This window comes from Chelonia mydas, chromosome 5 (genome assembly GCF_015237465.2).
Source record: "Chelonia mydas isolate rCheMyd1 chromosome 5, rCheMyd1.pri.v2, whole genome shotgun sequence".
Lineage (NCBI taxonomy): Eukaryota > Metazoa > Chordata > Testudines > Cheloniidae > Chelonia > Chelonia mydas.
Window position 1 is genome coordinate 132372744 of NC_051245.2, and position 24671 is coordinate 132397414.

Sequence of the window (24671 nt, forward strand, 5' to 3'; positions counted from 1 at the left end):
GTAGGGAGGCTGCCAGCTGTGGAGAAAGCCGGCAGCCAAACAACGTAAGAGTGGAGCATTGCATGACTTTAAATGAGCATGTTCCCTAATTGATCAGCAACGTAACAACAAAACAACATTAACCAGGAAGACTAAGTGAGGAGTTACTGTATTCCTTAAAAAGGCACAACTAAGGTTCAATTTTCAACATAAACCCTGCCTTCTAGGCTTGACTGCCTGTTCACTCAACTCTAGTGTTCCTAGCATTAGTCTGCTAATGCCTTTGCATTTCCTTTAAGGACAGAAAATACTTAATGGGCTTTGTAAATTCTTCATATGACCCTAGTGTGTCCTTGATGGAGATTCGGATACCTTAGAACCCAGCCACTTCAAATTCTACACCAGAGTTAAAGATCAATCCAAAGTGAAAGCACTTCACTGCACTCTATTATTCTGAGATTCTAGCTTTAGAAGACTTAACAGTAAATTCTACTGTGCATACATTCAATTATTCAATTTTAAAAACTGACAAACATTGCTTCAAGTACAGCCGTTTCCTAAATGAGGCAAGCTCATACTAGACAGCTGTTTGAGTTAAGTATGCACAAAATTTCGAATTAAAACATAGTGATTTAAGAAACACCATGTACAAACGTCTACTTAACCAATTTAACTCAAAGATTCCAGAACTAATTTCACCTCTGATGAGACCAAGCCAGGAAGACTGCAGCCCAAAAGTAATGTTTTCCAAAGTTATGAACAATCAAAAGAGGAGGTTTTGAGTGCTTACAGCAGGAGCTACTGCAGTATTAGAAGAGAACCAAGAACAGTAAGAAGAAAAGGAGTACTTGTGGCACCTTAGAGACTAACAAATTTATTTGAGCATAAGCTTTCGTGAGCTACAGCTCACTTCATCGGATGCATCCGATGAAGTGAGCTGTAGTTCACGAAAGCTTATGCTCTAATAAATTGGTTAGTCTCTAAGGTGCCACAAGTACTCCTTTTCTTTTTGCAAATACAGACTAACACGGCTGCTACTCTGAAACCTGTCAAAAGAACAGTAAGGAAATTAAGGTAATTTGCTTCTGGACTGAGAAAGTCGTAAAATGAAAAACAAGTGTTTTGCATAATTGCCATCTTGGCCTTTACAACAGCACTGCATTCTCCCATCCTGCCATCATAAATGCTTAATCATATGGACTTCCAAAAAAAGTTACATGAGAAATGTGTTAGCATCTTAAATAGTGGCTGCGCTTTCAACTTGAATTTCTTAAGCCAAAAAAGAAGGTTAAAAGATTAAACTTATTCCTGGACAATAAGGTAAAACTTTTACTTTTCCCAAAAGGATCGTTAGTCAGAATCTCTTGATTTAAGCAAGTTTATGAAGGAGCGGTGGGCACGCAACCACAGTTAAGATTGAACAACAGTTTCATTTAATTCAGGCTCAGAATTGAGGCTGGTCTGTGTCCCAAGATGTGGTGCACAAGACCAAGTTTCTAAAATGAAATGCCAGAGGTCACTAAATGCTGAAATGGGAACTCCAGATTGGCACATCCTGCTTTGTAAGTACCATCAGTACTCCAAGGAACCACAGGATGATCACTACCAAGTTCAAACTGATGACTCCACTCCACCAACATCGCATCCAGCACACAGTAAGGCACACTGGGCCATCACTTAACCCACATACTTGAGTGTCTTGTGCTGACAGGGTACCAAATGCATCAAGGCACTGAGTGCTAGATACCTGGAGTGTTCATTAGAGATCAACTGCAGGACAGGAGCCCCATACCTGAGTGGCTAACCTGGAGTTTTTTACAGCTAGTTGTAATGAGGAAGGAAGAGTTCTAGGCCTGGCTTCAGAAACTTTATGGGATGAAGTGAGCTAAACCCTAGGGCCTAGGCCATGAATACTTTAAGCACCTAGCACAACTGGGCATGGTTTGCACAGCACTTTGAAGAAAGATGGAGCGCCTTAGCCCTCCATCAGTGAGGCAGAAGTACACATGTATCGAAGCTTAAATGGCATTTCCCTTTTCTATTGGTTAGTTCACATTATTTCTATTATTCAAATGACTTTTTAAAAAGAAGGGAAATTCACCAGACAAAAGCATTCGTTAAACTGGCATTAAGATTGAAAGTGATGCTTCACTGATTTGAATGTTAGAGGTCTTACAAGAGCATAGCAGTTTTCTTTTTTTACTAACACTGAATTTTCCAGTTTCTCAGACAAAAGAAACCAAAGAACTTTGTCGTTTTGTTAAAGATACATTCATAGACAGGAAGATTACCAGTCACGGTCAAGCAACCTGTAACACCCACTTTCCATTTCCCCTTGTTACCGTCTTACCTACAAACCTTATTACTTTCATATCCTACTCAGATTAGTGATTGAAGAGGAGGCCCCTGCATACATTTCTGATTTGGAATTTTTTGAAGGCCTTTAAGCAGTCTTTAATTGAGAATGATAAATTATTTCTTATGGAGATTGTGTACAGCCAGCACAATACAAGACTCTGCACAACAACTCTCTGATTAACACTAAAGGCAGTTTAGGGTTTGTAGCCACTGATAAGATAAAACTATTATGGAGAGATAAAGCAATCTCCATTTCTGCTGTTTCTTTGGCCTGAACAGAGGTAGAGACGAGGTGGTTTGGTTGACCTAATAATATGAGATTCCTGGTTTTAAAAAAATTCGGGGATTTCGGATTGTAAACCTTTAATTCCCAGAGTGATTTTGTTTAGCCATTCACCCACAAGATTATCACCTGCTTGTAAGTTTAACTGAACTTCCTAGTTTTAATGTTTGCTTTTTCATAGCGGCCTTGCAAAACAAGTTGCAGTTAACACTCAAGTCACCACATTCAACCTTATACCAGTTTAACGTACAAAGTTCTGCATGACTGCATCAGCCTTTGAAAGTTCTCTGAATAGAGGAACTGACTGAGAACCTACATTTGTCTTGCCACTCACATTTGTAGTTATTAAAAATCCCTCCACCCGGAGAGGTGACTATGGAAAAAGAAACATCACTAAACAGCCAGAAATTGACTTCAAATTAAAAGCTAAAACCTTTTGGGACATGACATACAGTGCTTTAAGCAACTCAGAAAACTAACTAGTAAGAGACAAAGGTTTTTTTTGGGGGGGGAGGGGGGGTTTGGATTAACAAAGTTCTTTTCAGTACTAAAAATCTTTTAAAGAGACCATCTCAGAGACGGCCTATTAGCATGTTGGACAGCTACGAAAAAACACAGGTAAAACTTGAGAAATGCCATTATTTGAAATACTATTGCAATAGAAGTAACTGAACTTGATCCACTTATTAAATCTGCAGGACGATAATCTAAGACAGTGAGAAACTACACCCTAGCCTTCAGGCTACTCGAATACCCAAAGAATGGAATACAATGGTTTGGAATCTATTATTTAGGAAGTAAAGGTATCATTGTACAAGATGCAGTGTGTAAAATGCATACCTCAACTATGTGATAGTTCAAAGGGATCTTGTTATTTCCTGGATAGCTCAGTAGCTGTGCAGCACTGCAAAAATAAATACAGGTGAGTTAGAATGCAACACATTAGATATGGTCTAGGTACCAAGAAATGATGATTTACGGAATAGTTCATTTTTTGCATGAAAGCTCTCAGACTGACAGGTCTGAAGACTGAAGTCAACTATTTATACACAATAGGTGCAACACAAGCATGAGTGCACGCTTACCCAGATACGCCTGAACCATAACCAGGAGGGACATATTTTCATGCATATGCAATTCTTGAATACTCAAACTACTAACAAAGATATCATCTAGTATAAGTTTTGTGGTAGTTTGCATAATGTTGGTACCTGCCCACCTGAACGCTGGACTGAAATCAAACTCAGCTCATATAAGCCAGACATAAACCTGCCAGTCACCACTTGCCTTGCCTGGATTTGATTCATGAACCAAAATGAAGAGTATCTCATTAGCAAGTGCCTGCCGAGCCACCTCCCCATGGCCCTTATTTTACCATTGATATTTGAATATAGAATGAGCTAATGGAAAATACAAGAGGCCTACTGACTTTTGCAATATCATTTAATGAACGCTTCATTATCCAGCATTCGTCCCAAAGGAAAATAATGCCACTCTTCAATTAGTCTAAGCCTAGTCCACTTGCACTAATTTATAACTACCTCTAGATAATTTCCACAAGCAAAGTGGAAAGACTAAGACCGGAATCCTCCCATTAATCATAACAGTCAAAGTCTTCACAAGAACACAGAGCTTTCTGATTCCACAGAAACTAGAAATCCTACCAGTCATTGTGCAAGAACCGTTGCCACAAACTCTAATCCTGCCTGTTTATCACTAAGCCCTGGTCTACACTATGGGGTTAGGTCAAATTTAGCCACATTAGGTCGATTTTAAAATGAATGTGTCCACACAACCAAGCCCATTCTGTCGACTTAAAGGGCTCTTAAAATCGACTTCTGTACTCCTCCCCAGCGAGGGGAGTACTGCTAAAATCGACCTTGCTGGGTTGAATTTGAGGTAGTGCAGATGCAAATCGATGGTATTGGCCTCCGGGAGCTATCCCGGAGGGCTCCATTGTGACCGCTCTGGACAGCACTTTGAACTCCGATGCACTAGCCAGGTACACAGGAAAAGCTCCGGGAACTTCTGAATTTCATTTCCTGTTTGGTCAGTGTGGCGAACTCAGCAGCACAGGTGACCATGCAGTCCCCTCAGAATCGTAGAGCGTAGAATGTTTCTATGCTCCCCCTATCATCTCTGTCTCTGAGGTAAACGCAGATTACAAGGCGAAAAAAACGCACTCGTGATAACATGTTTTCCGAGCTCGTGCAGTCCTCTCGCACTGATAGGGCACAGCTTAAAGCATGGAGGCATTCAGTGGCAGAGGCCAGAAAAGAAATAAGTGAGCGCGAAGAGTAGAGGCAGGACGCGATGCTGAGGCTAATGGGGGAGCAAACTGACATAACGAAGCGTGTGTTGGAGGTGCAGGAAAGCCAACAAGAGCACAGACTCCCGCTGTATCCACTGTATAACCGCCTACCCTCCTCCCCAAGTTCCATAGCCTCCTCACCCAGATGCCCAAGAACACGGGGAGGGGAGGCGAGGCTCCAGGCACCCAGCCACTCCACTCCAGAGGATGACCCAAGCAACAGAAGCCTGTCATTCAAACTGTTTGATTTTTAGTGTGGCTACAATAAGCAACGTGGCCTTGTCCTTCCCTCCTCCCCCACCCAGGCTACCTAGTCCGTTATCTTTTATTTATTTATTTTTTTTTTTAAGAAAGAAAGAATGCATGGTTTCAAAACAATAGTTACTTTATTTCAAAGAGGGGAGGGTGGCTGGCTTACAGGGAATTAAAATCAACAAAGGGGGCGGGTTTGCATCAAGGAGAAACACAAACTGTCACACAGAAGCCTGGACAGTCATGAAACTGGTTTTCAAAGCCTCTCTGCTGCACAGTGCGCCTTGCTGTGCTCTTCTAATCACCCCGCCATAAACGTCTCCCCCTTACTCTCACAGATATGGAGCACACAGCAAGCAGCAATAACAATGGGAATGTTGGTTGCGCTGAGGTCTGACTTAGTCAGCGAACAGCGCCAGCGAGCTTTTAAACGTCCAAAGGTACAGTCTACCACCATTCTGCACTTGCTCAGCCTATAGTTGAACTGCTCCTTACCACTGTCCAGGCTTCATGAGCCATGGGAGCAAGGGGTAGGCGCGACCGTGCGGTGCTGCCAGCTGGGAGAGCAGCCTTAGGCAGAAGACTCCAGCTCACAAGATATTCCAGGCAGGACTGAATCTCCATGAGACGAAACTTAAAGGAGAATGACCTGGAGTCTCTGGCTCCCATTCGGTGCTCTAAGAGGAAGACAGCCATGTCTGTCCAGGCGCCCTGATCGACCTCATCGAGGTCTGCCAGGAGTACCCAGGAAACGTACGACGGCTATCAGTCCTACTGCACCGTCTGCCGCGAAGGCAAGGAGCTGCTGCTGTGTAGCAATGCAGTACCACATCTGCCAGCAGCACCCAGGAGATGAACGGTGATGGTGAGCTGAGCGGGCTCCATGCTTGCCGTGGTATGGCGTCTGCATGGGTAACCCAGGAAAAAAGGCGCGAAACATTGTCTGCCATTGCTTTCACGGAGGGAGGGAGGCCTGACGACATGTACCCAAAACCACTCACGACAATGTTTTTGCCCCATCAGACATTGGGAGCTTAACCCAGAATTCTAATGGGCAGCGGGAACTGTGGGATAGCTACTGTAAATCTATGCTAGCTATGGTAGTGAGGACGCACTCCGCTAACTTAATGCGCTTAGTGTGGACATACGCGATCGACTGTATAAAATCGACTTCTATAAAATCATCCTAATTTCGTAGTGTAGACATACCCTAAATGTCTACACTAAGGCTACTGGCTCTTTTTTGGAAGCAATTTTAAATTTAAAATCTTAGTGGAATGCAGGAATATAATTTCTTAACTTCTTCATCTCAAGCTTTTGGACAACATCATTTCAGGATTTTTAAGGTCTCCTCTGAAAGTCATGATGCTTAAGACAGAAAGCTAAAAAAAATCAGGAAGGGGTATTGTGGTATCATACCACTTTTCCTTTATTCACTCAGTGAAAAGACTTCTTACCACGTTTTTCTCTCTTTCCAGTGGGATTTGATGATGCAGTGAAGATTCTCTTCAATTACAAATCTCTCAACCGAATGACTACCAGGCATAACAGGACCCTATTAAAAAAGGAATTAAGATATATGAAAAGTCACTATTACAAGTGACTAGTTCTATTATACCGACCTGGGGAAGTGAGGAAACAGATTGACAGAGAGAGATGGGTACCCAGAAGTCACCTACTACAGTACAGGCCCTAACTAGGAAAATAACAGAACACCAGTGGCCATCACATACAGCCCCCAGCTAAAACCGCTGCAGCTCATCATCAACGATCTATAACCTACCCCGGAAAACGATCCCTCACTCTCACAGACCTTGGGAGGCAGGCCAGTCCTTACTTACAGACAGCCCCCCAATCTGAAGCAAATACTCACCAGCAACTACACACCACAGAAACACTAACCCAGGAACCAATCCTGTTGCCTACTCTGTCCCCATATCTACTCTTGCGACACCATCGGAGAACCCAACCACATCAGCCACACCATCAGGGGCTCTTTCACTTGCACATCTACTAACGTGATATATGCTATCATGTGCCAGCAATGCCCCTCTACAATGTACATTGGCCAAACCAGACAATCTCTTTGTAAAAGAATAAATGGACACAAATCAGACATTAGGAATGGTAACATACAAAAGCCAGGAGAACACTTCAATCTCCCTGGACATTCAACAGATTTAAAAGTAGCCATCCTTCAACAAAAAACCTTCAAAAACAGACTTCAAAGAGAAACTGCAGAACTGCAATTCATTTGCAAACTTAACACCATTAATTTAGGCCTGAACAGGGACTGGGAGTGGCTGGCTCACTACAAAAGCAATTTTCCCTCTCTGGGTATTGACACCTCCTCATCAGCTATTGGGAGTGGACCACATCCACCCTGACTGAATTGGCTTGGTCAACACTGGTTCTCCACTTGTAAGGTAATTCCCTTCTCTTCATGTGCCAGTATATTTATGCCTATACCTGCAATTTTCACTCCATGCATCTGAAGTGGGTTTTTTTTTAACCCACGAAAGCTTATGCCCCAATAAATCTGTTAGTAGTCTTTACGGTGCCACCGGACTCCTCGTTGTTTTTGTAGTTCTATTATAAATAATTATTCACAGGGATTGAACACTTTGTTTGCTGTTGGGTATAAAAACTTCCTCGAAGCAATCTGTTTCATCAAGTGTTTTAAACTGCTAAAATACAAAGGGGGTAGTTTCAAATAAAAAGACATCCTTAAAGACAATTTCAAACAAAAAACAGACAGCACTAGAACTCATATCTAGCTTTTTGTATCAGGTTGTCTTGTTTGTAGATGAGACCTCAGTTCGCTTATATTAAAGTTCTAATACCCAGATACAATTTCAGCTGCGCCTGTTTTGACCAGTTACTGGTCATTTTCACCACTCAAATGTTGTTTTTAACCTAAGCTTCCAAGAATATATTCAGCACTTCTGTACCATTTCATCCTGTCATATTCCCCATTGCCCCACACACCACCTTTACCCCAACTGCTTCTGATTATTACACAAAATGGCTACAATTCATAATAAGAGTTACTCCACATGTAAAGACCGCATCAATAGGCACACTGATACCGCATGCTTTTCAGCTACCGCAAGGAAGGTCAGACTATGTCATCCATATCAACCAAAAAAAACCCCAAGATTAGAGGCACCCCCTTCCCACATTTATAGCAAGTAAATCTGACTTCTCACTTCCCACACTGGGCATGCTTTTCATGTTTCCAGACATAGTAAAGAAAGGGTTACATAAATATACAAAATAGACAGGAGTAGTTAACTAAATGTATCGCTATTTAATGGCAATGCATTCTCAGATTATACCAATGGTCCTTGAAAGGCAATCAATGGCAGTGAGAAAGTTACTTGCTCTTCCCATAATGGTTAGGATACCAGCTTCTGTTAACAGGAAGATTTAGAAAATATTTTTGAATACACATGAGGTCAAAATTAGCGTGTGCAGTATTTGGCACTGTTTAAAAAGTTTTTAAACATAGAATACATGACATGGTATAACAGTTTTATTAATGAGAGTCTGGCATAACACTTCACTACTCACAAACTGCAAAAGCCACGAGGCAGGCCAACCATCCCAAATGAATACCAATAAAACATTTAAACCATGGTATCATATACTATGCATACCATATATTATAGAATAACTTCTACAATTATTTTATAAAATCTAAAAGCTTCATGGAGGTTTTTTGTTTTTTTTAAAATGTACCTCTGCCTGTTAAACAAAGCACTGCAGTTACCATGCACCCTAAATGTACAGGGCTCTGCAGGTGATCCAGTAGTTTTTTCTATACCTAAAAATGCACAAGTCAAAGTCAGTTATTTCAAGCTCTAGGTCTCATCAGAAGTGGAGATTCTCCATTTTCAACAGTATAAGGATCCTGTTTCTAGCTCAGCAAGGTAGTGTAACAACAGACTTGAATGCTGAGACTTTTTTTTGCGGAAAAGTTATTAATGTTCTAGGACAGAACATTGCCCCGTTTGGGCCCAGGTAAATAATTTTGGTGGAGGGGAGAAAAGGACATTCTGCATTTGGGGGAAGGTTTCTCTGGCAGACTTTTTAAAAAACCCACTCAGCTGGGTGGGGGGGGGCAGGGCCTGTGGCAGAGCCAGGGGCTGAGCAGCAAGCACCCCCCGGCACATTGGAAAGTTGGCGCCTGTAGCTCCGGCCCCGGAGTCGGTGCCTAGACAAGGAGCCGCGAATTAACTTACGAAGAGCCGCATGTGGCTCCGGAGCCACAGGTTGGCCACCCCTGTTATAAGCGTTTGTACATGTTAAGATATTAACTCTGGCAATTTTCAATTGTCAAACGAAGCTGACATGTATGATTACATGAACTGCCAAAGTAAATTTTTCATGTTGGTGTCTTCCCAGCAACATCAAAACATTACCGCTGATCCTTCACACTGGTTATCAGTCCATAAAAAGGGGGGGAGAGGGGGAAGTCTCACCCTGCATTGGTCTGGGTTTCCACCAGCTTTGTGACCCTTGCTGTAGATTTAGATGTCAGTATGCAAAACCCTCGCTTTCCTCCACCTCCTGAAGACCACATACCTCAGGGTCATCTGTGTAGTCAAACATTCGAAAGAGAACTCTCGGCATAGGGTAAACCGAATCTTCAGTGTGAGGGGGTGGGGTAAAAGGAGGCAGATTGTGCTGCAGGGCTTCACAGAGGATGCTGTCAAAGGCAAGGTAGGGCCTCAGAATGTGTCTTTCCTGCCAGCGGTCTTTTTTCAACTTCTGAATCTGGGCCCAAAGGCAGTCTAAATACTAAAAACAAGACAGGAAATATTTTTAAATATCAGATAAAGTATCTCAGGAAATTACAAAATTCTATATTGTCATTCGCAAGAGCTTAGTTCCTCCAACAGCCACTCCAGAAAGCCCTTCAGAGCGCCAGGCATTTTCAAAAAAGGATTTCCTCATTACCGAACTCTATCACTCACACGCTCAGAAAAGCAAGGCATCTGGCTACGCTGCTTATTAGCAACCATCTATTCATTTAGGAGATAAGAGACTGATTGTTTAAATTTAGTAATTCTATACACAGAAGAAAGTAGCCTTCATAGTTCCACACATTCACAAGTGTTGCCACTTTTAAAATTCTACTAATAATAAAATAGCCCAGTGCTCAACTATTGTTAGTGATGAGGTGTGTATAAGCTTATGATACATTCAACACAAGCAGGAGCAGCAGCAAATTCTCTCTTAAGTCACAAATGAGAGAAAACAAGGGAAATACTGAGACAAGAGACAGCTGCTTTTAAATACAATTTTCTATGTTTCGGGTCAACAGAAGCTATAACAATTCTTATTTTCTGTATATCTTGACTTTAGAAAACAAAATGAAAACTTTGTTAGAGAATCTTTCAGAAATTGATCTATACTTTATTTACTCAGTAATCAGCACTTTTAACCATGCTACATCCCTATACATTTTGCATCTTGCCTGTAGCCTCTCAATATCCTGATGGTAGCATGTTCCCATGAGGACACAGGGTGAGGAGTCATATTCCCTCTTTGCTTAATGAGCCTGCAGTGCAGAATGTAGCACATGCGGAAGTCCATATCTACCTCTCACTAGGGGAACCAGGACGTGGGGGAGGGCGGGAAAGAGGTCTGGCCTGTCCACTTTTTGCCACGGGCTCAACCCCCTGCCCCTCCTCTTCCTCCTAAGGTCCTGCTCGTTGGACAGGCCAGAAGCAGCTCCCGTCCCAGGTAAGAGGTACCCAGAGAAGCTGTGGGGAGCATGGACCGTCCTCCCCCCACCCTCCCCCGAGCAGCCCTTGGCCCGTGTCCCCGCCCCCAGACTCCTCCACCGAGGGAAAGTGGAGGGTCCGTGGCTCCCCACAGCTGCCTGGGCAGCTCTTACATTGCCCCAGCTCTTCGGCGCCACTGCCAGGCTGGAAGCCGGAGTGGGGTATGAGCCACGCAGGCAGCTGTGGGGAGCCGTGGACCTTCCACCCGCCCGGGGGGAGAGGGAGAGAAGGGCACAGCATGGGCCAGGGTCTGCCCTCGGGGGCCCCCACCCCAGCTTCTGGCTTGACCGGGGCCTTGTGACCCCCCCCACTTGTTGGCAGAATCCATCGTCCCTGTCTGTCTCTTACTCAGAGCCTACGCTTACTCTGTAACAGAGCTTCTCCTGGGAGCTTCAGAGCCACATCGAGCTTCAGAGCCGGAAGAGATGACCCCTCCCATTCAGGATTGCAGCAAGGGTACTGAAAACATTCGCTGAAGTGGGAGCATCTCTCTCTGAGCCCCTTGCGCGGCTCCATTGCCTGCTACGTTACAGAGGGGCTGAACTACGCTAATAGCCCCGCCTCTCACAGGAAAACAGTTCCTCGGATTTCCCACATGAGGGGGCCAAGCTGGGATCCCTGGCCAACACTACCAGTGCAACTCTTCATACCTGTCTTCCAAGGGGGAGGAGGGGCAGTGCTGCTGTGCTTCTTGCCACACAACAGCAGGTGGGTCCTTCTGAGCGTGACGGAGACAAAAGGTAGGCCCTGAACCTACCTGTGAACACAAGACCGCTGCAAAGAATGAGGTCACTGAAGGGCCAACAGTACAGGTCCCCTTTCTGTCAAGGTCAGTGTTGTTTCCAACACAATGTCTCTCTCCCAAATGGTGACTAGATAACTATTGCATCAGGATACCACAAAAAAGGGAGCCTCACAGTACTCTCCCCACAGTGATCTCAGTCTGCAGCCGCTGCTCAGCTGAGCAGCAAGTGTTTTCCTAAGTGGCGTGCCAGAAAACAAGTGTGTCCCTGTAGAATGGCCATGTTTTGCACAGGGTTAGACCTGAGAAACTAAAGACAGCTGGTTACGTAGACTACTGGTGATAACACAAACCACGGGGAAAGGGAGAAATATTTGCTTCAACAAGATCACTTTTTCAGAAGGGGAAAGAAAAAAGTGCTTTAGCCACAGATTTTTCTACTTTTGTTACTACATAACAAATAAAATCCATTTACCTCTTCTTGTGGATGTGGCTTGTCAGCAGACCAAACTTGTAACATGGGTACATGGATCTTCTGACGCCGTCTATGACATATAGAGAGAAAGCCTATCCATTTTAAAACTGTAATCTAGAAAAAGTAATGTTTTCTATTGTGCATGTACAGCATTTGAGCTCTTCAGCTCAGTAGCTTTGTAGTAAACTACCATTTACTAATCGGTCAGGTATTATTTAAAGTGCTACTATGGGTTGTCCTCGCTGCAGTGTTTAGTTATCTACACTTGAGTTAACTCATCCAGTTATAGTGGACATTTCACAGCACAGAGTGACGATTAGCAGCATCCAGTGTTTGAAAAGAAACACAGAAGTTGAGCCCCCACCACATTCTTAGCCCTGGTCTACACTACGAGTTTAGGTCGAATTTAGCAGTGCTAGATCGATTTAACCCTGCACTCGTCCACACAACGAAGACATTTCTGTCAACTTAATGGGCTCTTAAAATCAGTTTCTGTACTCCTCCCCGATGAGGGGATTAGCGCTGAAATCAACATCGCCGGGTTGAATTTGGGTCAGTGTGGACACAATTTGACGGTATTGGCCTCTGGGAGCTATCCCACAGTGCTCCATTGTGATAGCTTTGGACAGCACTCTGAACTCGGATGCACTGGCCAGGTAGACTGGAAAAGTCCCGTGAACTTTTGAATTTTATTTCCTGTTTGGCCAGTGTGGCGAGCTCATCAGCAGAGGTGACCATGGAGTCCCAGAATCGCAAAAGAGCTCCAGCATGGACTGAACAGGAGGTACTGGATCCGATTGCTGTATGGGCAGATGAATCCGTGCTATCAGAACTCCGTTCCAAAAGACAAAATGCCAAAATATTTGAAAAAAATCTCCAAGGGCATGAAGGACAGAGGCTATCACAGGGACCCGCAGCAGTGCAGCATGAAACTTCAGGAGCTTAGGCAAGCCTACTAAAAAACCCAAGAGGCAAACGCCTGGTCGGGGTCAGAGCCCCAGACATGCCGCTTCTACGATGAGCTGCGTGCAACTGTAGGGGGTGCTCCTACCACTGCCCCACCCCTGTACGTGGACTCCTGCAAGGGAGGGGGGAAGTCTCATGCAACAGGGATGAGGATTTTGGGGATGAGGAAGATGAGGAGGAGAGGGAGGTTGAAGATAGCACACACAAGGCAAGCAGAGAAACCGTTCTCCCCGACACACAGGAACCGTTTATCACCCTGGAGCCAACACCCTCCCAACCCTGGCTCCCGGACATTGAAGGTGGAGAAGGCAGCTCTGGTGAATGTACCTTTGTAAATATAATACACGGTTTAAAAGCAAGTGTGTTTAACGATTAATTTGCCCTGAAGACTTGAGATGCATTCAGGGCCAGTATAGCTCCTGGAAAAGTCTGTTAACGTGTCTGGGGACGGGGCAGAAATCCTCCAGGGACATCTCAATGAAGCTGTCCTGGAGGTACTCCCAAAGCCTTTGCAAAAGGTTTCTGGGGAGGGCAGCCTTATTGCGTCTTCCATGGTAGGACACTTTACCCTGCCAGGCCAGTAGCACATAGTCTGGAATCACTGCATAAGCAAGCATGGCAGCGTGTGGTCCCAGTGTGTGCTGGCATTCAAGCAACATCCGTTCTTTATCTCTCTGTGTTATCCTCAGGAGAGTGATATCATTCATGGTCACCTGGTTGAAATAGGGGAATTTTATTGAGGGGACATTCACAGGTGGCCGTTCCTGCTGGACTGTTTGCCTGTGGCTGAAAAGAAATCATCCCCGCTGTTAGCCACACGGTGGGGGGAGGGGTGAAGCAATCACCCCAGAGAATTGGGGGCAGGGGGAATGGGGGAGGTTAGTTGGGTTTGTGTTGCACATTAACCCAAAAACATCAGCTCCTCGTTTTAAATGGCCAATGTGCCTTTTTCAATTTTAATCCCCCCCCGCCGCTGTAAATGTTTCAATGCTGTGACTAGGATCTCTGTCCCAGAGGCTAGCGCAGACAAGAAGGCGAAAAAAACGCACTCGTGATGAAATGTTCTCTGAGCTCATGCAGTCCACCCAAACTGAAAGAGCCCAGCAGAATGTGTGGAGGCAGACAATGGCAGAGTCCAGGAAAGTACAAAATGAACGCAAGGACAGGAGGGACACGCGAGAGGATAGATGGCTGGAGCGAGGAGAGGTTGCGGGATCAGGAGGAAAGGTGGCGGGAGCATGATGAAAGGAGGTAGGATGCAATGCTGAGGCTACTGGAGGATCAAACGGATATACTCCAACATATGGTTGATGTGCAGGAAAGGCACAGACCGCCACTGAAGCCCCTGTATAACCAACCGCCCTCCTCCATAAGTTCCATAGCCTCCTCACCCAGACGCCCAAGAACGCGGGGGGCCCTCTGGGCACCCAGCCACTCCACCCCAGAGGACTGCCCAAGCAACAGAAGGCTGGCATTCAATAAGTTTTGAAGTGCAGCGTGGCCTTGTCCTTCACTCATCCACCACCCCACCCAGTGCTTCCCTCCCCCTTCCCCGGCTACCTTAGCAGTTATCCCCCTATTTGTGTGACAAATGAATAAAGAATGCATGAATTTGAAACAACAATGACTTTATTGCCTCTGCAAACGGTGACTGAAGGGGGACGGGGACAGCGGCTGACTTACAGGGAAGTAGAGTGAATCAAGGGGGTGGGTTTTCAACAAGGAGAAACAGAACTGTCACGCTGTAGCCTGGTCAGCCATGAAACTGTTTTCAAAGCTTCTCTGATGCATAGCGTACCCTGCTGTGCTCTTCTAACTGCTCTGGTATCTGGCTGCTCAAAATCGGACGCCAGGCAATTTGCCTTAACTTCCCACCCCGCCATAAACGTCTCCCCCTTACTCACAGATATCGTGGAGCACACAGCAAGCAGTAACAATACGAATATTGGTTTCGCTGAGGTCTAACTGAGTCAGTAAACTGCGCCAGCGTGCTTTTAAATGCGCATTCTACCACCATTCTGCACTTGCTCAGCCTGTAGTTGAACAGCTCCTGACTACTGTCCAGGCTGCCTATGTACGGCTTCATGAACCATGATATTAAGGGGTAGGCTGGGTCCCCAAGGATAACTATAGGCATTTCAACATCCCCAATAGTTATTTTCTGGTCTGGAAAGTAAGTCCCTTGCTGCAGCTGTTCATACAGACCAGAGTTCCTGAAGATGCGAGCGTCATGTACCTTTCCCGGCCATCCCACGTTGATGTTGGTGAAACGTCCCTTGTGATCCATCAGCGCTTGCAGCACTATTGAAAAGTACCCCTTGCGGTTTATGTACTCGCCGGCTTCGTGCTCTGGTGCCAAGATAGGGATATGGGTTCCATCTACGGCCCCACCACAGTTAGGGAATCCCGTTGCAGCAAAGCCATCCACTATGACCTGCACATTTCCCAGAGTCCCTACTCTTGATAGCAGCAGCTCAGTGATTGTGTTGGCTACGTGGATCACAGCGGCCCGCACAGTAGATTTGCCCACTCCAAATTGATTCCCGACTGACCGGTAGCTGTCTGGCACTGCAAGCTTCCAGAGGGCTATCGCCACTCTCTTGTGAACTGTGAGGGCTGCTCTCATCTTGGTATTCTTGTGCTTCAGGGTAGGGGAAAGCAAGTCCCAAAGTTCCATGAAAGTGCCCTAATGCATGCGAAAGTTTCGCAACCACTGGGAATCGTCCCAGACCTGCAACACTATGCGGTCCCACCAGTCTGTGCTTGTTTCCCGGGCCCAGAATCGGCGTTCCACAGCATGAGCCTGCCCCACTGCCACCAGGATGGCCAAACTGCGGGGGCCCGTGCTTTGAGAGGTGCCCATGTCCTCATCACTCTCGTCAGCGTGCTGCCATCACCTTCTCGCCTGCTTTTGCAGGTTCTGGTTCTGCATTTACTGCATGATAAATGCGCGAGATGTTTACAATGCTCATAACTGCCGCAGTGATCTGAGCGGACTCCATGCTTGCGTTGGTATGGCGTCTGCAGGAGAGCAGCGTTGCAGGGGAAGCGATGGTTGGATGACCAGTTTTGCAGGCCTCCTGCACCGTCTGCTGCCAGGACACAACAGCTGAGCGGACTGCATGCTTGCCGTGGTATGGAAAGACACGAGCAGCCAAGCAGAGTTGCAGTGGAAGCGGCCCTGCAAGACCACCAGGAGAGCAGAGTGCCAGCGGAAGCAGTGGATGACAATGGTCATATAGAGGACCTGCGAGGTGGATTCATAGCATCAGGAGAGCAGAGTGGCAGCGGAAGCGGTGGATGATGACGATGGTTAGCAGTCCTACTGCACCATCTGCTGAAAGCAGTATGGCACCCGCACAGAAAAAAGGCGCGAAACAATTGTCTGCCGTCGCTTTCACGGCGGGAGGGGCGACTGACGACACATACCCCAAACCACCCGCAACAATGTTTTTGCCCCATCAGGCATTGGGAGCTTAATCCAGAATTCCAACGGGCAGCGGAGACTGCGGGACCTGTGGGATAGCTAACCCACAGTGCACCGCTCCGAAAGTCGACGCTAGCCTCGGTACTGCAGACGCACTCGGGCGACTTAATGCACTTAGTGCAGTAGTGTGGGGACACACACAATCAACGGTATAAAATCACTTTCTAAAAAATCGACTTCTATAAATTCGACCTACTTTCATATTGTGTAGACATACCCTTAGCTTGAGTGTTAGCAGCACTCAAGCTTCAACCCATAGCCCAACTGGCCAGCGAGCTCAAATTTAAAGCACTATTTAACTTAAGCTATAGATCTGTATGTGGACAGGAGTTGGGTTGGGGCACCACACAAGCTAACACTGCAGTAAAGACAAGTCCTATATCTTTAATAAGCTGCTGTTAAAGGAACCCTCAAAACAATCCAAAATAAACAGTTCTATCATTTTTGCATCACCATTATAAAAGCTAAACAAGTTTTAGACAACTGGAAAAAATTTGGAGCATCAACTAGTATGAAAGAGGTGCTTAAATCATTTAGTATTAAAAAAATCCCACAATCTATGCCATTTCACTGTGTCAGACTTCTGAGAATTATCAGGTTTTACAATTTTAGATTAATTTTGAATCACCAATAAGCAAAGCTATTTATTCTACATTTCACCAGGTATCAGGGAAGAGGGGATTGATGTTGGCTGTAGTCTTACTTCAAATAGCTTTCAGTCTGGGACAAAATGCGGTCCATCTCAGCGTCCTTTTTCTCATACAGTTCCTTCCCAACCCAGGGCAGAGATGACAGAAACGCAAACACATACCAGTCACATCGCACCTGCAGAGAACAAGGACAAAAATTTTTTTAAAAATTAAGTTCCATACTTTTAACAAGGAATTTCTCAAGAAACATCCTATTTTACTTGACAGGGATTAGAAAGAATAAGATCCTTTGAATACCATGGAGGGAAAAGTGCAACTATACTTCAGTGCTAGTTCGCAGAGCCACCAGTACCCACAGGTGTGTTCAGCAGCTCTGCGTTTGAAAGCGTGAATGTATTTCAGCATGTGGATACCAGATTCATTCATTGGTCTCAGAGCAGCAGCCGTGTTAGTCTGTATTAGCAAAAAGAAAAGGAGGACTTGTGGCACCTCAGAGACTAACAAAGTACACAAGTACTCCTTTTCTTTTTGAGATATGTTCATGTTCATGACATTAAGTATCTGGATAACCACACTTAGATTAAGACAAAGTGGTCATGGTAGTGTCTTTTAAATGAACCAACTTCTTAAAAGATTTAGATAATAGAAGATATTACCTTGCTCAACCCGTCTTGCTAATATCCTGGGACTGACATGAGTGCAACTACACTGCACACACACTTAACTTGGTACGGCAAAAATACTGTGCACCAGCACTATTAATTGTAATGATTGAGCAGTCAGCTGTGACTTTACTACGAAACAATCTTTATCTCTTACCAATATTTTAGATTAGAAGCAGTAAATACTTTTTTTAAAAATCAATTTACTTGCCACTGTGCGTGTTCTTTGGCCAGTGAAACCAATCACTGACATACAGGTTGTTTCAAACACTGCAGGAAAGCATAATAAAATTCCATTGTCTGTTTTTAACACAGTCTCAGGATCTCATTATAAAAAAAACCTAGTTTTTAACAATGTTAAAATTTTAGTTCAAATTGAAATTGACAATTGCTTTTCAAAACAGAACTATGCTTTAAAGAAATAGTCTGTAAAAATGGGCTCTTTCGTCATGAGTTCTCCCCTACGGGTGCATTCAAAAGCATATCTGCCAACTTTCATAAAGACGAGACCTGTACTCAATTATGACTTCTGTATCAATACAATTGTTTACTAACTTTCTGTTTATGTGAAAAGTCTGTTTAAAGACAATGGAATTGCATGGGTGTCCCTAAGGCCCTCATCTGGCCTGCAGAATCTTTACACTACTGATGATGATGCAGAAGCAGCAAAGCTCACAGTCTGACTCTCAGAGACCATGGTGGATCTGCATGGCTGGCAGTTAGAAAATAAAACGTTTTTCTTCTAAAATTGGGTCATAATTAATTTGAAAGTCACTGAGTGACAAAAGCCATTTTTAGAGTCATTTTTCAGATTAGATCAGTATTTTAAAGTTTCAAAACACACACTTGGCAGAGTCTCACTGAGGATTACGTATACGCCAAATTGGAAAGTAAAGAAAGCTGCCTGAGCTGACCGACCGTAGAAGGGCCAAGAATTTATTTTTTCTCCAGCTGCCACTGCTACCTTCTAGCCAGACTATGGAACTACAGTCAGCAACCCACTTGGGGAATTTACCATTGCACCAGCCCATTTTACCCCTTACATTGCTGGTACTGTAAGTGCCTGGCTGTGAAAAATTCCTGATGGAATAGCAAGTCATCCACAAAGTAAAGACTCCTGTATTACCTGGGGCACGTCTTCCTCTTGAGTCACACTCACAAAGTTCTCAAACATGGCTACCATTGAAGGCGCAGCTATTACATGACAATTAACAAGGTCAGATAGAAAACGAACCTAATGAGGTAAAGAAAAGTTCTGATGTTATACATTTTTAAACTATTCTCTTGCAAGAACTTCGGCAAGTTTGAAGTAGTAAATCTGAGACCCGACAACAAATATAAATATTCATTCAGCTACTAAAACAAACTACTAGGCCAAAAAAAGTTACTAGCACTCGCCAAGTAGCACGAAGGAAGCATGCAGGGTAAAAAGAGTCCCTCCCTGAACAACTCATAAGCCTTGCCCCTTAAACTATGTAATAATATTCACTCTCTAAAAGAATGAATTAAAATTTTTATTTCTTTTGGGAGGATAAAATCTCTTGAACACCTCAGATCTTCTCCTAGTACATCTATGGAATACTGCATGCTGACACTAGAACAGACCAGTTTCCACAGGATCACAATTAGAGACACCCTGCTTCTGGCAGGTGTAACAGGAACAGCACATCAGGTTAAGGGGAAAGGCGCATAAGAGGTGAAAAAATACTTACTAGATACACAGCTTCATTATACATATTGGCTTTCAAACATTCTTTGAGCTGACGAATCATGGCTTCTACAAATTCCCCACCAAAATTGTAGTTCCTGGCGTTCAGCAACCCAACTAGTGTTGTGTAAACAGTAAGCTTTTCGGGTAACAGACGTGCACTGATTTAAACGCAGAAAAGAAAGAATATTGCATCAGATGTTAACCTCTGTCATATGCCACCTGCCACAATTATACAACATCTCAGATTCTGGATAGGGTAGGTTAAACTTATCTATTTCTTGTTCTAGTATAAGAAGTACAACCCAGACCACTAACTTTTCTTTAGATTTGTTTACTTTGCTCTGAAAAATACTCTCCAATGTTTTTAAACTACAATCCTATAGAGAATATAACTACTACTAAATTCAATTTCAAAATATTTTCCCTTCAATTCATTCCAGTGGGCGAGAACTAGATGGGTTCTAAAGTTTCAAACTACTGGGTTCTAAAGCCTGCAGCAATTGTGCATTAATATCCGTCAGCGGTAGCCTCTGTCTCACGTTGAAGTTAATGTGAATTGGATAGAAGTTGTTATTGACAATAAAAATGGCATAAGAGCCTGGAATGGCATTTATTGGAAATTTTACAACACTTTATAGAGGTGTTTTGAGGACTATTTTATAAAGAGGCTTTGAAGTTTAAAAGCCACAAGAAAGCATCATTTTACAGAAGATTCACACCAAAACAATTTAATTTTAGTGAACCAGCAGCTGAACTTGAAAGGGTCGAAGTAGATTTTAGGATCATAGAGTCCTAAAACAATTTATGTAGGGTTTTTTAAAAAACTAAACTAGAGTAGAAATAATGATTCTCACACTTTCTTTTCTCACCCCTTTCATATACATTTTTATATGAATACGACTAAGCAGTTGCAGAGCTAGAGGCTGTGAAGATTTGTATGCCCTACTAAACAAGTACTTTTTGTTTGCCCTTGTGTAATTCCTTTAAATACAGAGAAACATCAGGAATACATAAGAGACTTAACACCATTTTGCATTGCATATTTAAATTTAAAATTTAAACATAAAAAGGCTATTGCATCCACATGACTGATTTTAAATGGAAAGTGTTTAAGAAATTCAAAGGGATGGTTCCGATGATAATTTTAGGTCATCTCCTTAACTATGTTTTATATTCATGTGTGCTTTTATACCCTGACATGTGCATTACTGCTGTGGGAAGCAAATTAACTGCTTGACTAAGATTGAAACTTGCATTACAATTCTCAGAAAAGCATGGCTGTGATATCATTTGACCACACATTCAATTCTAATTTCACTTACCCTGGAACTTAGCACCTCATCTTACACAAGATACAGAAAGTATAAGAAGTGCAACACCAAGGGCCAGAAGTGACATCAGTGACAGCTTCATCTGAGGTGGCTCAGCATCAAGGCCCTCCCCTGCAGACCCACACTACCAATAATGAAAGATGGCTTCCCGTGGTGGGGAGTAGGTTTGGGACTCTCTGTCTGCTTAACTGCTCTTAGAGCAGACTACGTCCTTAAGAGAATGTAGTGTGCATACACAGTATGTTAGTTTTCCCTCCAGTTGTTACTGTTGCCAATTTGAAGTGTCAGTAATGTATGAGCTTTTCATATGAACATTTTAAATATGTGATATATGTTTGAAAAGCATTTAGTGTAGATAATACATCATCACCTGGCTCCACAAATCTTTTGCATACATACACTGTACAAAGAATTCTTAATATCTTGCTTTTGTAGTTCGGTAGATCTGCCTCCAAGACACCAGCTAGGCCTTCCAAGTTGCTCTCCAAAGAAGAAGTACTCTAAGAAAGGAGATAATTAGAAACCCATCACAACCAAATCAAGGGATAGCCAGCCAACCCTTCAGTAACAAGACCGTTTGAATAGAAGACTATTTTATTGTGCTCTTATTGATAAAAGATAAATCTGGGTAAGAATAAAATTTTGCATTTTGTTTTTTAGTGGGAGTGAGTTTCAAATTTCATCTGGCTACACAAGATGTTTTTAGTTTGCTGAAAGTAGACAGCAGATAAGTAATAAGACAAGAGAGTGAGCAATACCTCTTGAATTCCACACAGAACTGTTGAAGGTAGTCCATTTTTATTTCTTTGTTACTCCAAATCTATTGCAAATATATTAAGGGGGAGGACCATCCTAATCTCATTGAAATGTTTTTAAAAAGAGAAAAACTAAAAAGATCCCTTCAGTATCTATAGTCTGCGTCTTGAAACATACAGGGGCCTACCCTCCAAGTGAGATACCTGTGCTGCTATGCCCCCTGACATTTAAAGAAACAGAACAGTTGTGCACTGTATTTAATTGAACATTGCCAATTAGCTTTCCACAAAGGCATTTCTAAGGTTTTTACTATTTCAGCAATCTGGGCAGCAGGAAAAGTTAGCGAACATACTATTCATATAATTTCACCAGTGTTCAACAGGCAATATATCTACGGAGTAGTATCCAGTTAGAGCTAGCAGAATATAATTAAAGTATGTATAGAAAACTGGGTGAAATTAAAATTAAATTACTATTTACAAACTCTAACCAGTCAGTCCTACTTACTACTTATTTTATACCTTCTTTCATTACCTGGCTTCATGCCATTTTTTCCTTCTCTATAATAAACTGGTCTTTTTCTGGAGCGGTCTTCAGTGTATTTCCCGTTTTCCCCTTCTCTCCCTGTCCACCCTCACTTTTTGATTCCCATCCATAGCAGTCTCCCCTGCATTTGGGATCTTCCTCTTATCCTATATTTTGTTTATACCTTCCCTCCATCAAAGTCCCTCAATAAAAACCCTGCACTTCTCTTTTTGAATTTATTCCATCAATATCTTTTTCCCACTCAACACCCACTCACTAGATTAAGGACTACACTACTAAGCACTGATAGAAAAGTCTCAATTCATGTTCTAGACCGGGATGGGCAAACTATGGCCCGAGAGCCACATCCGGCCCTTCAGACATTTTAATCCGGCCCTTGAGCTGCTCCCGGGGAGCAGGGTCCGGGGCTTGCCCCACGGCTTACCCCACTTTGCCTGTGGCTCTGTGCGACTCACGGAAGCAGCGGCATGCCTCCCTCCCGCTCCTATGCATAGGGTCAGCCGAGGGGCTCCGCAGCTGCCATTGGCCGGGAGCCATGGTGAATGGGAGGTGCAGGGGCGGCGCCTGCAGATGGGGCAGCATGCTGAACTGCCTGGCTGCCCCTCCGCATAGGAGTGAAATGGGGGACATGCTGTTGCTTCTGGGAGCTGCTTGAGGTAAGTGCCACCTGCAGCCTGAACGCCTGACCCCCTCCCGCACCCCAACCCCCTGCCCTGATCCCCCTCCCTGCCTCCAAACCCCTTGGTCCCAGCCCGGAGCACCCTCCTGCACCCCCAAACCCTCATCCCTAGCCCCCCACCCCCACCCCGAGCCTGTACCCCCAGCCGGAGCCCTGCCCCAGCCCAGAGCCCCCTCCCGCACCCTGAACTCCTCATTTCTGGTCCCACCTCAGAGCCTGCACCCCCAGCCAGAGCCCTCAGCCCCTCCTGCACCCCAACCCCCAATTTCATGAGCATTCATGGCCCACCATACAATTTCCATACCCAGATGTGGCCCTTGGGCCAAAAAGTTTGCCCACCCCTGTAGTAGACAGAGCTCTCTCAGAAGCATAAACTCTTACATCCAAGGATTCAAAACCAATAGCCCAACGTGTCATAAGAAGTTGCTACTCTTACCTTCTCTCCCACTCTGCATATTAAAGATTCCAGTCTCTCTTCAATTTCAGATGGCTCAGACGTTCTCCTCCTTTTGTGAGGTTGTCCTCCTGTTTCAATACATTCATGAAACCAAGAATACCAGTTAAATAATTCCTTGACTGCTTTTAAAAAAAAATTCTGAATAATTCTGTCAGCCTCTGCTCGTGTTCCAGTTCTGTACTATAATAAAAAACTACCCACAAGACATTCAGGTATTGCCATTATTTAAGACAGACCCAACAAACATGAAAAACAAAGCTAACATTATTTAAAACATATCCAGTTTCTGTAGACATTTTATTCACAGCTACTCAAGTCCTTTTCATCCTCTTATTTGAAAAAAGTTTTTGGAAGTGTATTTCTGCTAAAGTGGCAAGATACAGTATTGGTGATACATGTAGAGTGAAGCTAAACACATGTTATAGAGTTAGCAATACCTAAGTACTGCTCATCCGAAATACCATATGGGATTATCTGGCACCAAAGATAACATGAGAACATGCCTAAGCAAAGATGCTCATATAGCCTTTTACTTATCATGGTTTTTATTTTGGAAAAAAGACTAGACAAGCAAGCAAGGACTAAAGACCTTTTGGAGTCAATTTTAGTTAAACTCAGTGCTCAGGTCAGAGCTGAAAATGTTGCTAGAAAAAGCAGTAGATTCTCTGTCTGTAGGATTGCACCAAGTTAACCATATATGCCCCAAAAGCTGCCTCTATTCTATATACGTTCTTATCACACTGTCATTACCAGGGCATTAAGCGACATGACTGATGGATATCACATGTGGTTCATTTTCTCACCATGTCCCCCGGGAAGAACTGTACATACCGTGTACTTTGTTTTAGTAGAGTTTAATCTGTTTTAAAAAGCTGCACACTGGTCGTAGAGAAGGCAAGGTGGAAACAGTGCCCCTTGCAGCTAGAGCAATGGTAGTGAAGTCTGTAATGGTCCTTAGTTCCTATGGGAGTTCGGTGACCAGCCTGGAACTGGCCACTGAGAAAGTCTGCATCCTGCACAGATGAATCTTCCCCTTATGGTAGTAAAGAACGGGACCGAGAGACTTTTTCCATTGGACCATATGAACTGGAACCATAAACTCACTGAACATTAGATCTCACCAAATGAGGGTCAATCCATCCTCATCATGGTATCCACTCATACTCCACGCCTGAACGTAGCCATTATATGAACAACATACAGACATTGAGATATGAGGGTACTTTGACCTGTT

General features: G+C 43.9%; 1 protein-coding gene across 4 annotated transcripts in view; it reads right to left on the reverse strand.

Annotated features, from left to right (window-relative positions):
- Positions 1–24671, reverse strand: part of NCBP1 (nuclear cap binding protein subunit 1) — a 59321-nt gene that overhangs the window by 32441 nt on the left and 2209 nt on the right. For 3 of the 4 annotated variants that reach the window (XM_037902388.2, XM_037902385.2, XM_037902389.2), the window contains exons 2-10: positions 23417–23505; positions 21399–21499; positions 19670–19826; positions 19084–19191; positions 17349–17470; positions 12193–12262; positions 9771–9986; positions 6641–6738; positions 3461–3524 (exon numbers count right to left, since the gene is read on the reverse strand). In XM_037902388.2, the coding sequence (XP_037758316.1) occupies positions 3461–3524; positions 6641–6738; positions 9771–9986; positions 12193–12262; positions 17349–17470; positions 19084–19191; positions 19670–19826; positions 21399–21499; positions 23417–23505 (1025 nt within the window). Of the gene's footprint in view, positions 1–3460; positions 3525–6640; positions 6739–9770; positions 9987–12192; positions 12263–17348; positions 17471–19083; positions 19192–19669; positions 19827–21369; positions 21500–23416; positions 23506–24671 lie in introns of all 4 variants that reach the window. The other variant, XM_037902386.2, reaches the window with a different exon arrangement.